This window comes from Doryrhamphus excisus, chromosome 16 (genome assembly GCF_030265055.1).
Source record: "Doryrhamphus excisus isolate RoL2022-K1 chromosome 16, RoL_Dexc_1.0, whole genome shotgun sequence".
NCBI lineage: Eukaryota > Metazoa > Chordata > Actinopteri > Syngnathiformes > Syngnathidae > Doryrhamphus > Doryrhamphus excisus.
Window position 1 is genome coordinate 6532576 of NC_080481.1, and position 17540 is coordinate 6550115.

Sequence of the window (17540 nt, forward strand, 5' to 3'; positions counted from 1 at the left end):
TGGAAATCGCTTTTTACATGTCCCGTAAAGGTGGTGCAAGCTCTTGATAAATGTGAAAATGGGCCAATAACAGGCCGTGTGATTGCAATGTGTGCACTGTTGCAGCAAATGGCGCAGCAGCAACAACCAAGTGGTGCATGCATAGAGAGGAATTGCACCGCACTAATTTCCAGGATGATTCATGAGTCCTGCCCAGGCCTTGTTTGCCACTAATTCTTAAAGTCAGCCCTTACATATGTTTGCACAAAGAGCTTCTGGCTGCAGATGGCTGTCATGAGGTGCAAGGCCTGTCTAATTACTGGACATTTGCATATCAGCTGTCTTTGACATACACACTTAAAGACCTATAATGAATCTATTTTTTGCAGCAGCAAATTCACTTGTATTCCTTTTGTTGTCTGCTGTATTTGCAGACTTACATTTTGACACAGCGATCACATCAAAACAAGCAACCGACTAATAATAGGAAGTCTCTTGAACAACAGCTTTATGAAAGTATATGGGGTAAAATGACGTCTGACTTTTTGCAGTGTTTGCATGCCGAGTCAGCGCGACACCTGGTGGCAAACAAATGATGTATCTTTATTTCTCATCAGCCAGTGAATTAAACTCCACTCCACCTTCGCTTTAAAACTGAATTTGGCTCTTTCAGTTTTTTGTCAGCAAAAAGCAATGGATCTAAGTGTAAATGGGCAAGTTCCTCCCGTTACTGTAACGCGTTAATTGCAGGACACATTTTCTTCGAAACCCCAGTGCACAAACCTACAGCTTAATGCGACCACTGTCGCCCCCTCCTCTCTCACTCTGCCTCTCTCTCTCCCTTCATTTTTTTATTGCTCTCACCATGGCGACCAAGCGCTGGGCTGAGAAATGCGCTCCCGCATCAATGGAGCAAGAGGAGTTCACCCGTGAGAAAGAGGAGCCAACTCCGCACACATTCGGACTCAAAAGTGCCACAACACAAGCGTCGGCTGTCATTTCAAAATACTAATCATACAAGTCAACGTGGGCTTTCTCCAAAAGCAGATGTGATAGATCTGACCGAGTCTAAAGCAGCTTTATCCATGAGAGTGATGATCCCGGTGGCTGTGTTTCTCCTCCCTGCTTCAAATGTGATGGATGGCCCCCTTTCCTCCCGCAAAAGCGTGCGGCGTATACGGCTGCCTGCTCCTTTTCTACACAAAAAGCAGCGACGCTATTGAGGTTTTTTTTTTTTTTTTTGCAACATACAGAAACTCCCGGAAAATGAGCGTTACACCTTTTTAGAACGTTCTTTTTAAAAGCAGCCGAACCCGACCAAGCCGTGCGTAAAGCGCCGAAAGGAGTCCGCTTACCTCAAGTCTCCAAAAAGTGCAAATATGTAGGACTTGTGCAAAGGCTTGTATCTTCCCTCGACTCTGCGCTGCTCCCTGAGATTTTCTTTCCTCTGCCTCGACTGAGCAGCAGCTCTCCTCTGCTCCCGCTATTATTTTCCACTAAAATATATGAAAATTTATGCAAATGAAAATCAGCACTAACTGTTCGTCTCTTGTTATACTTGGGGATGATTTTTTTCTCCCCCTCGCCCCGTGCCTTTCCTTTTTTATGCATACCAAATAAAACCGAGTCCCCCAGCAGGGAACTTGGGGACCTTTTTATAATAAGCAAATAAATACTAAACACGTCATATATCAGAGAGGTGCGGGTTTCTTTTTCTTGTGGTGAAGCCTTTTGACTGCTGGTTTTATTTTGCATGTTCAGTGCAGAAAACGGTAATTTAGAGAGAAATCAGTGCTGTATATTAATGACTAGAGGGTCCCATGGCTCTGGCCCCTTTGCTTGCCTATTCAATGTAAACAAATCCACAAGGCTTCCTTGGGTTTGAGCCGATTCCAAATGAAATCTACTGGGGAGAGAGTGGGGAGGGTGTCACTGGCATGGGCCCTATATTTGCCATTAAATCCCTTTAGCGTCCCATCTTTGATGCAGGGAGCTTTGGAGAGAATGTTTGTGGGGGTTAACGCGTGACATGTTGCACAAATCCGGGTGGGCTTCACCTGGCAGGTGGATACAGTGGGGGTGGGGGGCGAAGGGGGGGTGCACAAGGGCACTATTCATGGTCACCTTGAGGATGTGGCCCTGTTGAGGGCTGCATGCAGTTTCAAATATATGTTCATGCAAAACTTTAATCATTGAATGGTGCCTGCATGGCCCACACGCACCCAAATGCTCAATAAGGCATATGTGACCTTGGGACAACAGTTCATTGCAGGGTTGTCCAAAGTGTGGCCCAGGGCCCTCTGTTAATGGAAAAAATAGAATGAATTTATTATTCATAATATATTATTGTATATTTCACTAATTTGATTTGTCATCTTGCTGTAACCAAAAGCTAAAATATACTTTTATCTACTTTTCAAATATATACTTAGCATCCTTAATGCAGAAAATGTATCAAAGTGGCTAACCATAACCTTCTTATGCCTTAGATGGATAAAATCAATATAAACCAAAGGCAGAGTCTGCAACATATCAGAAAATAGGCCAAAATGTTGATTGCTGTTTTGTAAAGTCAAAGCTGACGTGTGAACGTCTCGTTATGTCATCCAACACAAAGACAACAGGTCTGCTTTCATACTAAGGAAGAAACATTCACAGTCAATAAACATTCACGTTTCAGAGGCTGAAGTCAAATTTGAGAAGACAACGAATGAAATACCAGAATAGCTGTTGATTAACTGGACAACTGATTAATCGTTGATTAATTGTCTCAGCTACTGTTTTAATTATTTCATTTCAGTTTGTGAATTTATTTCACTTGGGAGAGGGGGTGGTGGCACTGTGAAAGTGCAATGGATTTGAATGAAATTTTACGGAATTGTAGGAAATGGAACATAGAAGAAGCGATTACATTTTGGGAGGTGATCCGGATCCATTTTTTTAAAGGATTCTTTAACAGTGCGAGATTTGTGCATAACGGAACAAAATTAGGGAAAAATACAGAACTGGTTTCCACCAGGTTCGAAACAAAATACCAAAAACTGATCCAAAATATATAGAAGTATGATTATTACACTGACATCGCCAAGAAAGCATGCAACGTAAAAAGGGTGGGGGGGAATTATAAGTTTAAAAGGCAGATAGAGAAACCCAATAGTTGTCAAAGATGTCAAGGTACTGGATGAATATTGTCATCATATTGTGTGTACAGAACTTGGAATTTCCTGCAGATATTCATGTCTATATATTTTTTATTTGTTTTATTTTTTGCCACAGACACAGGTCACCGTTTTTATTCTCTCACTTTATTTACTACTGGTTTGTTTTGGGCTGCAATTAACAATAAGCCAATTGGAACTGCCGGAAGCAAGCTTGGTGAGCCCGCAGCTATGCTGGTCGCTCCTGTCAATCATTCCCCGGTCAGCCAATCAGCAATTAGGAGCAGGGTAAACATCCGCAAGCCGCTGTGTTCAGGCAAGGGGGGGGCGGGAGGCGGGACTTGCCGTCAGTTCAGGGAGAGAGAGGCGTGGAGGGAGAACAAGCGAATGAGAGACGAGGCTGGCGAGCAGCGCCTTGCACTGTTCCTGCGGATTGTACTTGAACGGTAGTTTGCTGTTTGGCAGCTTTAAATATATCAAAACAGAACAAAGAGAAAGACTCAGCACTGCCATAAAAGAAGAGACTTAACAATAAAGCGAGGGAGAATTCTCAGATTGAATTACAAAAGGACTCTGCTAATGTTTTGGGTTTTTTTCAAAGAGAACACAACACGCTGACTCCGGAGAATTTGCAAGCATTTCTATTTCTAACCACCGAAAGTTTGTTGGGACGACTCTTGAATTTTAATGTTCACATTTCCACTTCGGCCCCAAACTTTGGACTGCTCATGCTTTCAAGGGACTTTTGAGTTTTTATTCCTCCATCTCCAAGCCCGAATGCTGTAAATGCACGCGGATTTTAACCAGTTTTCTCACACCTTCTTTTTGGTGGCGTTTTTACGCACGCATGTTATTTGGCAAGCCGTACTTTCTCAAGTTTGAATAATTCATGAGATACAATTTGCCCGCACGAAAGAAGTGACTGCAAAAAGGGAGGGGGCTATCCACAAACATATTCATAAGGCTTGACGGAATGGCCACCGCGGCTTCCAATCCTTATCTGGCCAGCAATACCATCCTCTCGTCCGGCTCCATCGTGCACTCTGACTCGGGAGGCGGTGGCATGCAGCCTGGCAGTGCTGCTGTTACCTCGGGCTCCGGGGGCTACAGAGGGGACCCCTCCATCAAGATGGTGCAGAGTGACTTTATGCAAGGCGCCATGGCAGCGAGCAACGGGGGACACATGCTGAGCCATGCCCACCAGTGGGTGACGTCTCTCCCCCACGCCGCCGCCGCAGCTGCGGCCGCCGTGGCCGCAGCCGAAGCGGGGTCTCCCTGGTCGTCGAGCCCGGTCGGCATGACTGCGAGTCCGCAGCAGCAGGACGTGAAGAACCCCGCCAGAGACGACCTGCACACGGGCACGGCGCTGCACCACCGGCCGCCTCACCTCGCCCACCAGACTCACGCCGGGGCTTGGGGCAGCACCACCGCGGCGCACATTAACTCCATATCCGGTGGGCAGCAGCAGCAGTCGCTGATTTACTCCCAGCCTGGGGGGTTCACTGTGAACGGCATGCTGAGCCCCGGGAGCCAGAGCCTGGTGCACCCAGGCTTAGTGAGGGGCGACACGCCGGATCTGGACCACGGCAGCCACCACCACCATCACCAGCACCATCCTCACCACCAGCACCACGGCGGCGTCAACAACCACGACCCGCACTCGGACGACGACACGCCGACCTCGGACGACCTGGAGCAGTTCGCCAAGCAGTTCAAGCAGCGGAGGATCAAGCTGGGCTTCACGCAGGCGGACGTGGGCCTGGCGCTGGGCACCCTCTACGGCAACGTCTTCTCCCAGACCACCATCTGTAGATTCGAGGCTCTGCAGCTCAGCTTCAAGAACATGTGCAAGCTGAAGCCGCTGCTGAACAAGTGGCTGGAAGAGGCCGACTCGTCCACCGGCAGCCCCACCAGCATCGACAAGATCGCGGCGCAGGGGAGGAAGCGGAAGAAGCGCACGTCCATCGAGGTGAGCGTCAAGGGGGCCCTGGAGAGCCACTTTCTCAAGTGCCCCAAACCCTCGGCGCAGGAAATCAGCACCCTGGCGGACAACCTGCAGCTGGAGAAGGAGGTGGTCAGAGTGTGGTTTTGCAATAGGAGACAGAAGGAGAAGCGGATGACGCCGCCGGGAGTGGCGCAGACGCCGGAGGATGTGTACTCTCAGGTCGGCAATGTGAGTGCAGAAACACCGCCCCCCACCATGGACTGCAAACGAATGTTCAGTGAAACATAAAACAGCAAAACATTTCATACTAGACTGATTTAACTCAACACACACGCACACACACACAGTGCGAGGGAATACAAACAAAATCATCTATTTTTCACCAGAGAGAGAGAGAAAGAAAACAAAGAGAACCCTCGACAGCACATTTTTTGACCCCCCACCCGTCCAAACGCATCTTCTTCTTGGCCCTGAAATGTCATAACCTAAAAGGTTCCTTCTGCTTTTTTCTTTCAGGGGCATTTTTTAGTAGATTACTTAAAAGATGCGAGTGAGGCGAGCGACCAGAGGGTGACAACCACAAGTTCATTCCACCAGGTAATTTTGGCGCATTAAGAAGAGACCCCCTCATCCCACAGCACCATCAACTGTTATTATTATTATTATTATTAATATTATTATTATTATTATGCCCCCCCTCTCCTACCCTGCCAAACAACCGCCACTGTCCTGGATGTGTGTGGTGTGTGTGTGTGTGTGTGTGTGTGTGTGTGAGAGAGTGCGTGCGTGCGTGCGTTTGACACAAAGGGCCAATCTTTTTTAGAAAAGAGAACAAAATGAAGATCCACAACGCTTCCTTCTTTTATTTCTCGCCCACATGCGAAGGATCAGGGATTTTTTTCCATTGGAAAAACAAAACACACACACACCGGAAGAGGACTAACCCCCTACCCCCACCCAACACACCTTGAAAAAAAACATTCAGATCTCAAAGATCTCCCTTTCACGTATTTTTTCATTTTTGTATTATTTAACGGATGCTGTTGGATTCGTCCCCCTTTTTTAATTCCAAGAAATTGAGACATTTGGAAAGACTTCAGCTGCACTTATTTGGGTGGGGGGTGGGTGTGTGGGGGGGTTGCCAATCGTGACTGTGGACGTCCTCCGAACGCTGCCCTTTCTCGGCAGTGCTCTTTGCTAGCTTTTAATAAACCAACAACTCTGTCACGTCGGCAATAGATCACTAGATCACTAGATCACTAGATCACAGTGGATTGATGACTTTATATTTTTCACCACGATGCTTCTTTGGCTCGGGATGCGTATGAATTATTCCAAACGGTAATTTATTGGACTTGTGTAAAATGATTTTGTTTTTCCTTCTTTCTTTGTTGACATTTTGATGGGGTATTGGGGGCATCCTGGAGGAGCACAAATCATCCCAAGATGAGCGTTGTTAGGGTATATTTTTGATGTGATCATTTGATTGTAATTTAATTTCAGTAGTGGTTCCGTACGAGCTGATTGAGACACAATAAATTTGTTAGAATGAAATGCAGACGTGCTGTGTGTTAAATGTGCAATTTTTTGCAGGCTGGAAATGCAACATTATATTTAAAGGACACCAAATGTGTTCTTTAGTGTCAAAACAGGACGTGGCATTTTATTTAGGGTTAGCAATAGTACAATAATAGTACAGACTGCATTATCAGTGTGTACGTTTTTGCATAAATGTTAGGCTCAAATGCTGTTCAACTTTTATTTATTTATTATCCCTCGTCAGAACTCGCAGGACGTACGCGGTTTTGAATTTCGCGGACCATTCTCCCCACTAGTTGCCTAGCAACCAATGATCTTATAGAGCGGAGCGATGCTAGGTCTTCGGCAAACTTTCTTTTATAATAATTGTTTGTTTTTTTTCCTCCCGTTGTTGCATGCGAGTTTTGCTTGAAAAAGTCGAACACGTCAAAGTGCCCGCGTGATTTGCGCGCAAATATCCCAATCTGGGACACAAAACCCGGCTTCAAATCTCATAATGGGTTTTGATCCGCCTATTCTGCAACAGCTTTGGCTTTTTTCCTCCATGGCGCGCTTCAAGCTCGCGCGTGCGCGTGAGGCCCTTGGAGCCCAGTCGGCCCAGTCATCCCAATCGGCCCAGTCTTCCAGTACTTTATTGTCACACCGATCTGCTCCTTAAAAACAAAGCAAACTTTGAAAGACTTCATGGCTGCTGCTATTCCACAGCAGGTGCATGTTGTTTCTAAGCAAAATCAAATATTTATTAAATGTTTATTAGATACGGTTCAATGCTGATCATTTTCATTTTCTGTGATAAAACATCCCCGTGTCTCAGCAATTACTAGGTTAAAATATATCCTATTAAATATTAATATAAAAATAGCAGTCAAAGAAAAGCATTAAAGTGTAGTTTTAAAAAGCGTGTTTTTTAAATATGTATGTAATATGTAATATACGTATGTAATACATTTAAAAACAAGAACGCAAAAATAAAAAGTGTGGGAACTAAAGTTGATGTAAAACGAATAAACAGGCAGCTGGCATAGACATTGTATGTAAATACAGGCATAAACGTTGCATAACCAACAGATGAATCTATATTTCATTTGAAGTAAATCTGCTGATGTTTGATTTGTATTTGCTTTTTCCATAACGTCCATTCCATTTTGGCTGTTGAATTGGAATTGGCAACTAATTTCTGGTGAATTGGACTTAATGTATCTCCACTGTGTATAGCTCATAGAAATGGTGATCATATATCGGTGCGTTTTCGATGTCAAAACGCGGGAAGGCACGCCGGCGTCTTCCGGGGTGCGGATGTTGGCGCGATGACGTGACACTTGGGGTTTCCTGGATAAATTGTGAAGGTCACGGTGCTGTGAGCTCGGTGAGGTAGAAGAAGAGCATGGGACGGGGCTGGGGTGGAGTGTGGGGGGTTGCTGTTTTGTCTTTGCAAACGCGAGGCCTCCCGCCGCCAACAAGCAAGAAGCTTCACCACCAGAATTCGTCATCAATGTATCGGTCAGCCTCACAAATCTACTTTTAATGTTATTCTAGGCCACATTAATTATGATTAATAATTGTGAGTTTTTTTTGTGATTTGTTTCATAATGTAACGAACCGAACAGCGGTGAATTCTGGAGCGTTCATCTAAATGCAACTTTGCGTCAGATAGAATGAATTGACAATCATTTATCCAGTGCAGCAGTGATGAGCTTAAATTTAATGTCTTATTAAACCGAGTAAACCTGTAATGAAATGATTTCTTTCCAGCGTTTTTTAGGTATAAGCCTGAAACCCACCCAATTAAATTAGACAGAAACACAGCACAAGAAATATGACCCTGTAGCGCCCCCCAGTGGCCACCTAACCTGACTCCTGCAATTAATAGCCAACGCCGATTTTATTCCTATATCTGACTTTAAAAGGATATTTTATCCAGTGGTAATTAGGTGTAGTATTAGTTTATGTGATCCCAATGGGTTCATTTATTTATTTTTAACATTTTTCATGGTTTTCGCCTTTTTGTTCTTTTCACAGAATACCTGTTTGATACCCACAAAATATTTTCACTTGTATTGAAATATAATGTATAAGAATAGTATAAGAATAATAGGCTAATTACACGAATAATATCTGCAAAATAGTAATAATTTTAATTATTTTACACACCACACACACACACACATTTACCATTTACCATTTTGTTGACGTTTAGTTTATTATATTACATGCATGCAAAATAATAAAAAACTAAACGTCAACAAAATGGTAAATGTGGCATATTTAATATATTTTTAATTCCACATTTTGTTTATAACATAAAATTACACAAACTTTAGCACATCTAATGTCTTTATTTCAGTATTTTATTTATAATGTGAAGTACAAAAATAAGAAAGTGCAAAATAGTGGTAAAATAAAAAAAGTAAAACATTTGGATTTGTTGATAGTTTTTCATCATAAAAAAACATGAAAATAAAATATCAACAAAATGGTAAAACGGTGTCTTTATTTCTATATTTTGAATATAATAAAAATAAGAAACAAGTGTAAGTAAAAATAAGAAACATCAACAAAATGGTAAATATATGTAATTACACAAAGTAAAAATAAGAAACATCAAAATAGTAAATATAGTAGGCTGTATTTACTATATTATATAGGCCTATATAATATATCAAAAGTGTATCTGTATACAAATGATGAAATATACCAATATCTATAATCACCTTCCACCCACTGAAGGGGAAGCGCAGCTGGATGAGCTGGAGCCGTGCACCGTCATGAAGCATCATTGTAAGGCCCAAAAACTTACACTCTGGTATCTGGGATCTAAATACACTCTCAACACTCTTGTAAAAGAAATAGTTATAAAATCATATCAATGGGTCTGACTTCTAGTGTTTGGGTCATCGGCAGCCCAGCAGACAAACGGGGACAGCCGTGAGGGTCAGTCGGTCCTTGGGGGACCCAAAAGTGACATCTCCTGCTACAGTCCGCCGGCCGGCAGCCAGCTTGGGTCAACCGTCCCAGCAGGCTGCCGGCCCTGGCGGTTGTTAACGAGGTGACAGCAGAGGGCGGGAGGGTGTGTCATTGGGGAGCCAGCGGGGAGCCTGATGCATCGCCAGCTCTGATGGCTTTGTCAATATCGCTTAGATCAGGAGTGAGGTGGTGCTTGCTTGCTGTGAGACACGCGGGGCTCCGAAGCCCACCGGTGCGTCATTGTGATGCTTGTGGGACACGGACAGTGATATCACTTGAGTCTTTCTGCTGGTAGGACAGCGTTTATCCCTGAAATGACTTGGCGTATTTCTTCAAACATCCTCAACTCTTTGGTTGTTGCAATGTTTCCTTCTTTAAAAACGGTCGGTTGTCGTCTTTTCAGCTACAGTCAGCAAAGAGTTGGGGGTGGTAGGGTGAGACGATCTATCCAAATATCCACATACCCAGAATTTGAAGCATTACTGCAGTATTAATATTTGTAACACCGTTTTTATTCCACTGAATCTCAAAGTACAACCGCAAAAACAAACTTTTAAACAACAAAAGCACCAGGTTTTTTTAAAGACCTTCAGGAAAGAATAAATCTGGAAAAATGTTCATCGGCATCGGCGATACTGGCCCTGCATTCACTTGCTACCAGATCGTTACCAAAATCTTCAGTATCACCCAGCCGTGGCAGATGTGCGTTGTAAAAACATTGGAATAAAAGTGGATCTTTGACTGTGAAACCGCCAGAAGGAAATGTTTTGTTGTGGCCGCTGAAGCCTAAAAGCACATAAACGACATTAAGAACATGCGCTCGCACACAAACACTGCTGACAGACTGAGGCGTGGGTGCCCGGATTAAACCAGCACTGCAGAGAAGAGCACGCCAGCAGATAGAAATGAGACGAGGTGAAGGAAAAGAGGGCACGCTCGGGCCGTCTCGCTCCGTATCTCATTAACCAAAGCGAGAGGCGGCTTGGAAAAGAAGCATCAGCCACATTTGGGCGGTGTAACCATTTCCAGACGGTGGATTTAATAGATTACTAATGAAGGGCCTCAGGTACCTGCAGGTTAGACATTAGAGACGGGCGCCACAAATGAGCTCGCTAATCCCGCACAGTTTCCCTACTTTGATACGCGAGCGTGCCGATGCTCGGACTCGGCTGTGTGTTGTGATGCTGGGAGTCTTTCCGGGTAATCGTGACCCGCTGAGGAAAGTGTGAGGATGAAGCTCCAATCTGACCAATCCTCTTAGCGAGACGCGGCTCCTCTCACGCGTCGACGCTCAAAGGCGGCAAAGCCATGTGCGCCTTTGCTTTGAAACAGAAGCAAAATGTGCACAAGTGTACACAAGCCAACGCGGAGGTTGCTTACACTCCAGCAGCTTTGCTGGCTGAAATAAAAGTAATTAACTGCTGCGATCCACCAAGGACGTCATTATCTTTTGCAGTAACTGGCACATATTTAATTAGGAGTAATTGTTCCCCGAGCCTCGTTCAAAAGTGTTCTGATGTATCGTACACTAATCCCGCACTTGATACTTCCGTGCAACAATTGCGTGTCAAACAGCACACACACACCCTGGCAGTCAGGAAGGCCTTGTCTCACACACACACACACACACACACACACTTTGTTTGCCACGTCGGGGTGCAAGTTCCTACCTGTGCTTCCTGAGGCGTTAATGCCTGCCAGATTGGAGATATTTGAGTCATTTGAGATCATTTCGCAACAAAGGCTACTGATACTGATTAACACACTCGCCAAGTGGTGTGGTCTCATTTAAAAGCAGCGTCAGGAGCTAAATTTACTCTTGGAGCCGTGGGGCGTGCGTGGCCCGGAGGCTGCAGAGGCGCCCTTGAACATGGGAACAAGGTTTAATAAGTAAACAGCAGAGGCAGTGAGATCACGGCTTTTTGGGGCCGCTACTAGCTGATTAGCCCAGGCTGATCGGACCCTGTAATTGCGGCGCCTTGAGCCCCTCTGGGCAAATATTACATTGGAGTTTAACCTTTCCCAATTGTCATATTGCCGGGCCAGATGTTAAAGAGCACAGCGGTATTCCGCCGCCGTCTGATCAGCAGGGAGAAAAAGCTTGCAGAGTGTCTTGTTAATATTGTCCCTGCTGATTTCTCACAGCGGTTTCCTTCTCAGCAAAGTTCTTGTCCCCTCCCTTGATGTCAGGTCACAAGCGAAGCGTATTATTTCAAATTGGTCCGGTCATTAGCTGTGCTTAGATGATCAATGGTGAGATCAATTGTGCATATTAACCCTGCAAACAGTCACTTGCTCCAATGACTGCTGTGATTTGTCAACTGTTCAAGTGCAACACATCCACCGAAACATCTCTTTTCTTCAATGAAAAGATTATGGATGAATTACAATGGAATCCCTAAGGTCAAACCTTTGGCTTTGGCTGGTCACAATAAAAGGCCTTTACAAAATATGAAGTTTCATGACCAAGATGCTGCAAGTGTTGAGAGAGTGAGCAATAGGCTGACTGCAGGAATGTTCACCAGAACTGCTACCTACCAATAGAATACACATTTTATCTACCATTCGGCGTTTCAAAGAACTTTGAAGTACGTCCAACTAGTCTCAAACAACCATCCATTCATCTTCATCCGCTTATCCAAGGTCAGGGTGCGTTAAAAAGCCCAGAGACAAAGTCTCTCCAATGTGTCCCAGGTTTTCCTCCTACCAGTGGGATGTGCCCTGAACACCACCTCCCCAGGGAAGTGTCTGGGAGACATCCTGACCAATGCTCGAGCCACCTGATCTGTCTCCTTTCATCACAGAGGAGCAATAGCTCGACTCAGAGTTCCGCCGGGCTGACTGTGTCTGTGAGAGCCCAGCCACCCTCATTTTGGCCGCTTGTACCCGCTTGTACGGTATCATCATTTTGCTCACGACCCAAAATCATGACCGGAGATGAGGGTAAGAAGGTACTGTAGATCATCTGCTAAAACAAGCTTTCGGCTCAGCTCCCTCTTCATCACCATCGATTGATGCCACATAACTGCAGACTGCAACGATCCGCCTCCCTTCCCTGTCCTCCACAAGGACCTCATCCCCGACCTGGAGATAGCACTCCATCCTTGGACTCGGACTTGGAGGAGCTGACTCTCATGCCAGCCAATACATGCTTGGTTGGTCCAGCGAGAGGAGACCACGTGTAACAATACAGTAAAGCTGCACATTTTGTTATGGCCTTTTACTGTGGCCAGTCTAAGGCAATCACATTATAGTGATGCGGCCAGAGTCTACCTCCATCAGCCCCCCAGGTAAGTTGAGTTTGCAACCTCTGAGTTTGATATATGTCAGCCTGTCACAGACAACGATTGTACTCCCTACTTCCCTGTTTGTAAATGTACCAACACAACTTTCATGGGAAGGTGTACAGGCTCTTTCAAGCTGACGAGGCCCCTCGTGTGTGGGGGGGGGGGGTTTCAGGGAATGAGGAGGGTACTGAAGCCGGCGGAAGTTTTTTTGGGGTCATTCCCAGACATTTTCAGAAGTTTCAGATTTCCTCCCCCGTCTGCTCCCCAATCCCAAGCTTCTTCCTCTCCAATGAGCCCAGCCCCAGTTCACCCAGTCTGTAATGGTTTCCTTCCTCTCCAGGCACCCACATGAAGAAAAACACTGTGAGAGGAGAAGAGGAAGGAAAGTAGTCATGTCATCTTTCCGACCCAGCGATGGACTGAAATAACCTTTCAGCTGTTGGGGGGGTTGGGGGGAGAGAACTCAATACTGGGTGTGAGGGCAGGGGGCGAGGTGGGCAACAAAGTGGTTCCATGTGAGAGAAAGACTTGAATGATGGGAAAGACTGGAATCAACACCTTGCAGATGGCCATATGGCTTCGTGTTTTTGCTGCTCGGGATCTTGTTTGAATTGAAATTCAGATTTTAGAGTGCAACATCTAAAGTGAAGCTGAACAAACTGTACATTTGAACTTATATGAATCATTGGGGAAATGTTCAAACATATATTGTTATATTGCATTTATTTTAGAATATTATATCAATTTACTTATTCATACACCAGCTATTGCCATATTTCATATCTAAATAATAGCATACATTTAATGTTTACTCATGTATCTACAGTATATCGTTGTATTGCAGATACATATTGTGATTTCTGGTGTGGTTTTTGCTTTGTGTTTTAACATTAATCATTTCAGAAAATGGGTTAAAGTATTTTTACTTAATTATATTTTTATATTTATGTTTTATGATACAAATAAAATATACATTTGATTATTTATATATTATGGCAATTTCTGATAATATTACCCAAAGGCATTCCTGCATAAGGTTGTTGTTTTAACATGTATCAGTTAAAATATATATTTGATTATTATTTAGAGGCATTATTGTAACTGTTTTTTATGTATTTTTATTATTTTATATATTTTCTTTAATTTATATTTTACTGTAAACTATTTAATGTATAGTATTATTATTTCCATATGTCATAATATTATCCAGTACCCTGCCTCTCGCCCGAAGACAGCTGGGATAGGCTCCAGCACCCCCCGCGACCTTCGTGAGGAAAAGCAGTAGAAAATGAATGAATGAATGAATAATATTATCCAAAGGCATACTGTGATTCTTGCTTTTTTTAAATTGCCACAAAATCTTAGGCCCCTCCTTGTATGCGTTCATGTCTTTTAATTTTTGACCAATTCGGAACAATCTTGGGGTCCAACAATCGTAGGTAGGTCGATATCTTGACCCACCAGTAAACCTAGTGTTGTAGACAACAACTTTTCTTCGTTTTTGCGTTTTTGGTAGCACAGCCCACTCTCCCGTGGTTCCCAGGTTGGAGCCTACACCACCAGGGCTTTCCCTTTGTGAGAATACAACCGAGAAATACAGAAACCATATTGTACACCTATTGTGTCATCGCTAATACTTCAAACTGCCTGAGACTTTTTCAGTGACTTCTAAGAAACAATAAGTTGACGAGAATCCTTCTGCTGACACACAATTTGCCAGAGCATTGTCTCATTCTGTTTGCTCTCTTTTTATTCCAAACTGTCCAAAGCTATTAGCTGCACACACGGTTGACCCAAGCGGCCTCCGAGCAGGAGCAGCAGCTCGGGTCCGCCCGGGCAGCTCTCGTCCCGTTGAGGCGCTCCTGAGTGGGAGGCAGCCTAATACCTGCAGACATCTATAGCCGCTGCCCAATCTGTTGCATGCGACGTTCATTTCACGCGCTGCCAGAAGCGCTTTCTAATTATCCTGATATTGATGAGGACTGATTCCAACAGGTCATTGCTGGCCGTTCAGTAGCTTTTACACTTCTCAGTAAAATGTCTTCATCCATTACCGATGGCCAATTAATTTCCACTTAGGGACAGTGCTTATTGGGACAATGATATGATATTTCAGCCTCCCTGTGTGTCAACTAATATGCAATGTAGTGGAGCACCTGCTGGAATTGGATCCCTGCCATTGAGTCTTTTGCTGCGCTTTGTCCATAGTACTTGCAGGCCGCTAAGTGTGTTAAAAGATGGCTGCTAAGTGATTTGTGGCGTAAATGACCACTTGTAATTGAATATGCCATCGCTGTCTGGTAGTGTGGTGAATCCCCCCTGCTCTGAGGGTAAATAAATGAGCTCAAGAAAAGTGGCCCTTTGAGTCTCCATGTTTGTGGAGCAACCGTAATGGATTCTTTAGCACCATGAGTGGTTTAGTTTATAGCCATGTTTCAGCACGACGGGCTTATCCCTACGCAAGGCGCTAAGGATATTAGGAAATCGGCGTAAAGCAGCATGGAAATGATGACGGGAGCAAAGCCCCAGCTTGCCGGTATTAAACCCTCCATCCTCGGGAAAAACGGGGAGGGAGCGCTTGGCTCATTGCCACACTGTGATATCCGATATTGTGTTCGCTCTTTTAGGCGCACAATTAGAAGGGTTGGCACAGTGTCGTGCTGTCCCACATCCAACATTGTTGTTGCACATTTACCAGAAATGACGATTGTGATATTAATCCGCTGCCTGTTTTCTTCGTCTCTCCTTTTGAATCGTGGATTGCAACCAATCAAGTTAGTCCCTCCCCTTCTACTGTAGCCGAGATGGCGATGATTGAGGGTGGGTAGGGTCCATTTGAGGCCCGATGACTATAGAGGTGCGCACCGACATACTAATTGGCTATCAGTGCTTCATTTCGATGATAAATAACTAATAACATGGAAAAATGTCGGGGATGGGGCTTAAATGTCAGGGGTGGGGCTTAAAAGGCGGCGGCTATAAAAGAACACCACCAGCATGGTGTCAGTTAGTTCCTCATCAGTTCTTTTTCTTCTCCTACTTGGGCAGACTTGTGCACTATGCCTCACGGTAGCATTTTCCAAGAATGCTCAAAGGGGGGCCCCAATGGGAATCTGGCTCAGAAACCTGCAACAAGTGCTTGAAGGTGATATTATACGCTTACCATCTTGTGAGTACAGTAATCCCTCGTTTATCTCTACTTACTGCATGGTTCCTGACCTGACCGTGATAAGATATTGCTTGAATTTTGTAGTTAAAGCATAGAAAACCTTTTTACGGCCATCAAAACTGTAGCCAGCAACATGGTTTACAGTGCTGTTGTGGCACACTTAAGTGGCCAAAATAGCCTGATGCATTCTGTAGGTTGTAACAAAAAACACACACAAAACTAATCAATCAATCAAACTTTATTTGTAGAGCACTTTTCATACATAGAATGTAGCACAAAGTGCTTTACATATTAAAAAAGAAAGACAACAACAAGACACATATACACACACACTCGCACATACATAGACACACACACATATAAGAAGTTTGTTTGTCTGAGTACAGAGGAACCAGTTCAGGAAGCCCTGCCATCTGCGCTGGGGGCTGCCCACAGCCGAGGCCATAATGCCGCAACTCAGGGGCCAACCACACCAAAAGGTAGGTAGGCGACCCACAGCAGCCCCCTGCAGTGGGGCACCGCCACAGAGCTCCCAGCCACCCCAGTCGGTAAGCCCCACAAGAGGAGACAGAACAGCCCCGAGCGCAGAGAGCCCCCACTGAGGAAACACTGGATATACGGGATGAAAAATATAAAAACATAAAAAATAAGAATATAGAAAGTATATATAGAAATAATGACATAAAAAGTAAAATATATAAGAACATTAATAACAACTAAAATAAGAATGTGTAAAAATATAAAAACATTTGGTTAAAATCCAAAACAAAAAGTATAGGGTATAAAATAACCATTAGATAAAAGTCAACTTCAAAAGGTTAAAAAAAAGGGTAGAGTAGAGTTTTTGGAAATAACAGTTTGAAGCTCTGTGTTATGTTTTGCCCTTAGTTGTTGATTTATGCGATGCGTTAACATGCTGTGGATGTGTCATGTTATGGTTTTGTTGCACCGTGAGCAAGTGTGTCATGTTGTTTGATGCCACCTAGTATAAGTAGACGGCCCCTCCGCCAATTTTTTTAACCCAATGTAGAAATATTTGCACATCCCTGCACCACGACACGACTCAAACGCTTGTATTTTCCATAACACTGAACCCTCCTTTAACTCTCATCAGCCCTGCTGTGTAACCACTTATTAACGAGGTGCATGTCGTCCTCAACAAAAAGTGAGGTATGAAAATCCCCCTGTGCCCCTTGAGTCCGACAATGACAATTCGTATATCAGACGCACAGGGATGATTGATGTCCACCGTTGTGAATTAGAGACCCCAGCTACAAACTATTTTTCTTGGTGGTCAGAGGGACGCTTGTGGCAAGAAAAAGGGAGCAAACATTATTTATCATTCAAGTGACGACAGCCCTCCTCCAGGCAATTTAAGCGCATCGCCGTATCGACTGGCACCGGCCTGGAGTCAGTGCCCCTTCACTTTGATTAATCTTCCCGTGTCCCTGTTCCAACTCTATCAAAGTAATCGAGGTGAAGATACACAACATTGATCT

At 44.3% G+C, this 17540-nt stretch overlaps 1 protein-coding gene across 2 annotated transcripts; it reads left to right on the top strand.

Moving 5' to 3' along the window:
* The first annotated feature begins 3571 nt into the window (after positions 1 to 3571).
* pou3f3b (POU class 3 homeobox 3b) lies at positions 3572 to 13554 on the top strand. Of its 2 annotated transcripts, XM_058051280.1 has the most exons (3): positions 3572 to 5310; positions 5599 to 5679; positions 13213 to 13554. In XM_058051280.1, exons 1-3 carry the CDS (start codon positions 4111 to 4113, stop codon positions 13222 to 13224), a joined length of 1293 nt encoding a protein of 430 aa, XP_057907263.1. In that variant the 5' UTR covers positions 3572 to 4110; the 3' UTR covers positions 13225 to 13554. The 2 variants fall into 2 exon arrangements, with proteins under 2 accessions (XP_057907263.1, XP_057907262.1); XM_058051279.1 differs by lacking the exon at positions 13213 to 13554 and having other exon boundaries at positions 5599 to 6640.
* Positions 13555 to 17540: the final 3986 nt, after the last annotated feature.

Coding starts and splice junctions, on each gene's coding strand:
- pou3f3b (XM_058051279.1), top strand. CDS start 4,111: ATGGCCACCGCGGCTTCCAATCCTTATCTGGCCAGCAATACCATCCTC. Junction 5,311..5,598: donor TGTACTCTCAGGTCGGCAAT/GTGAGTGCAGAA, acceptor TTTTTCTTTCAG/GGGCATTTTTTAGTAGATTA.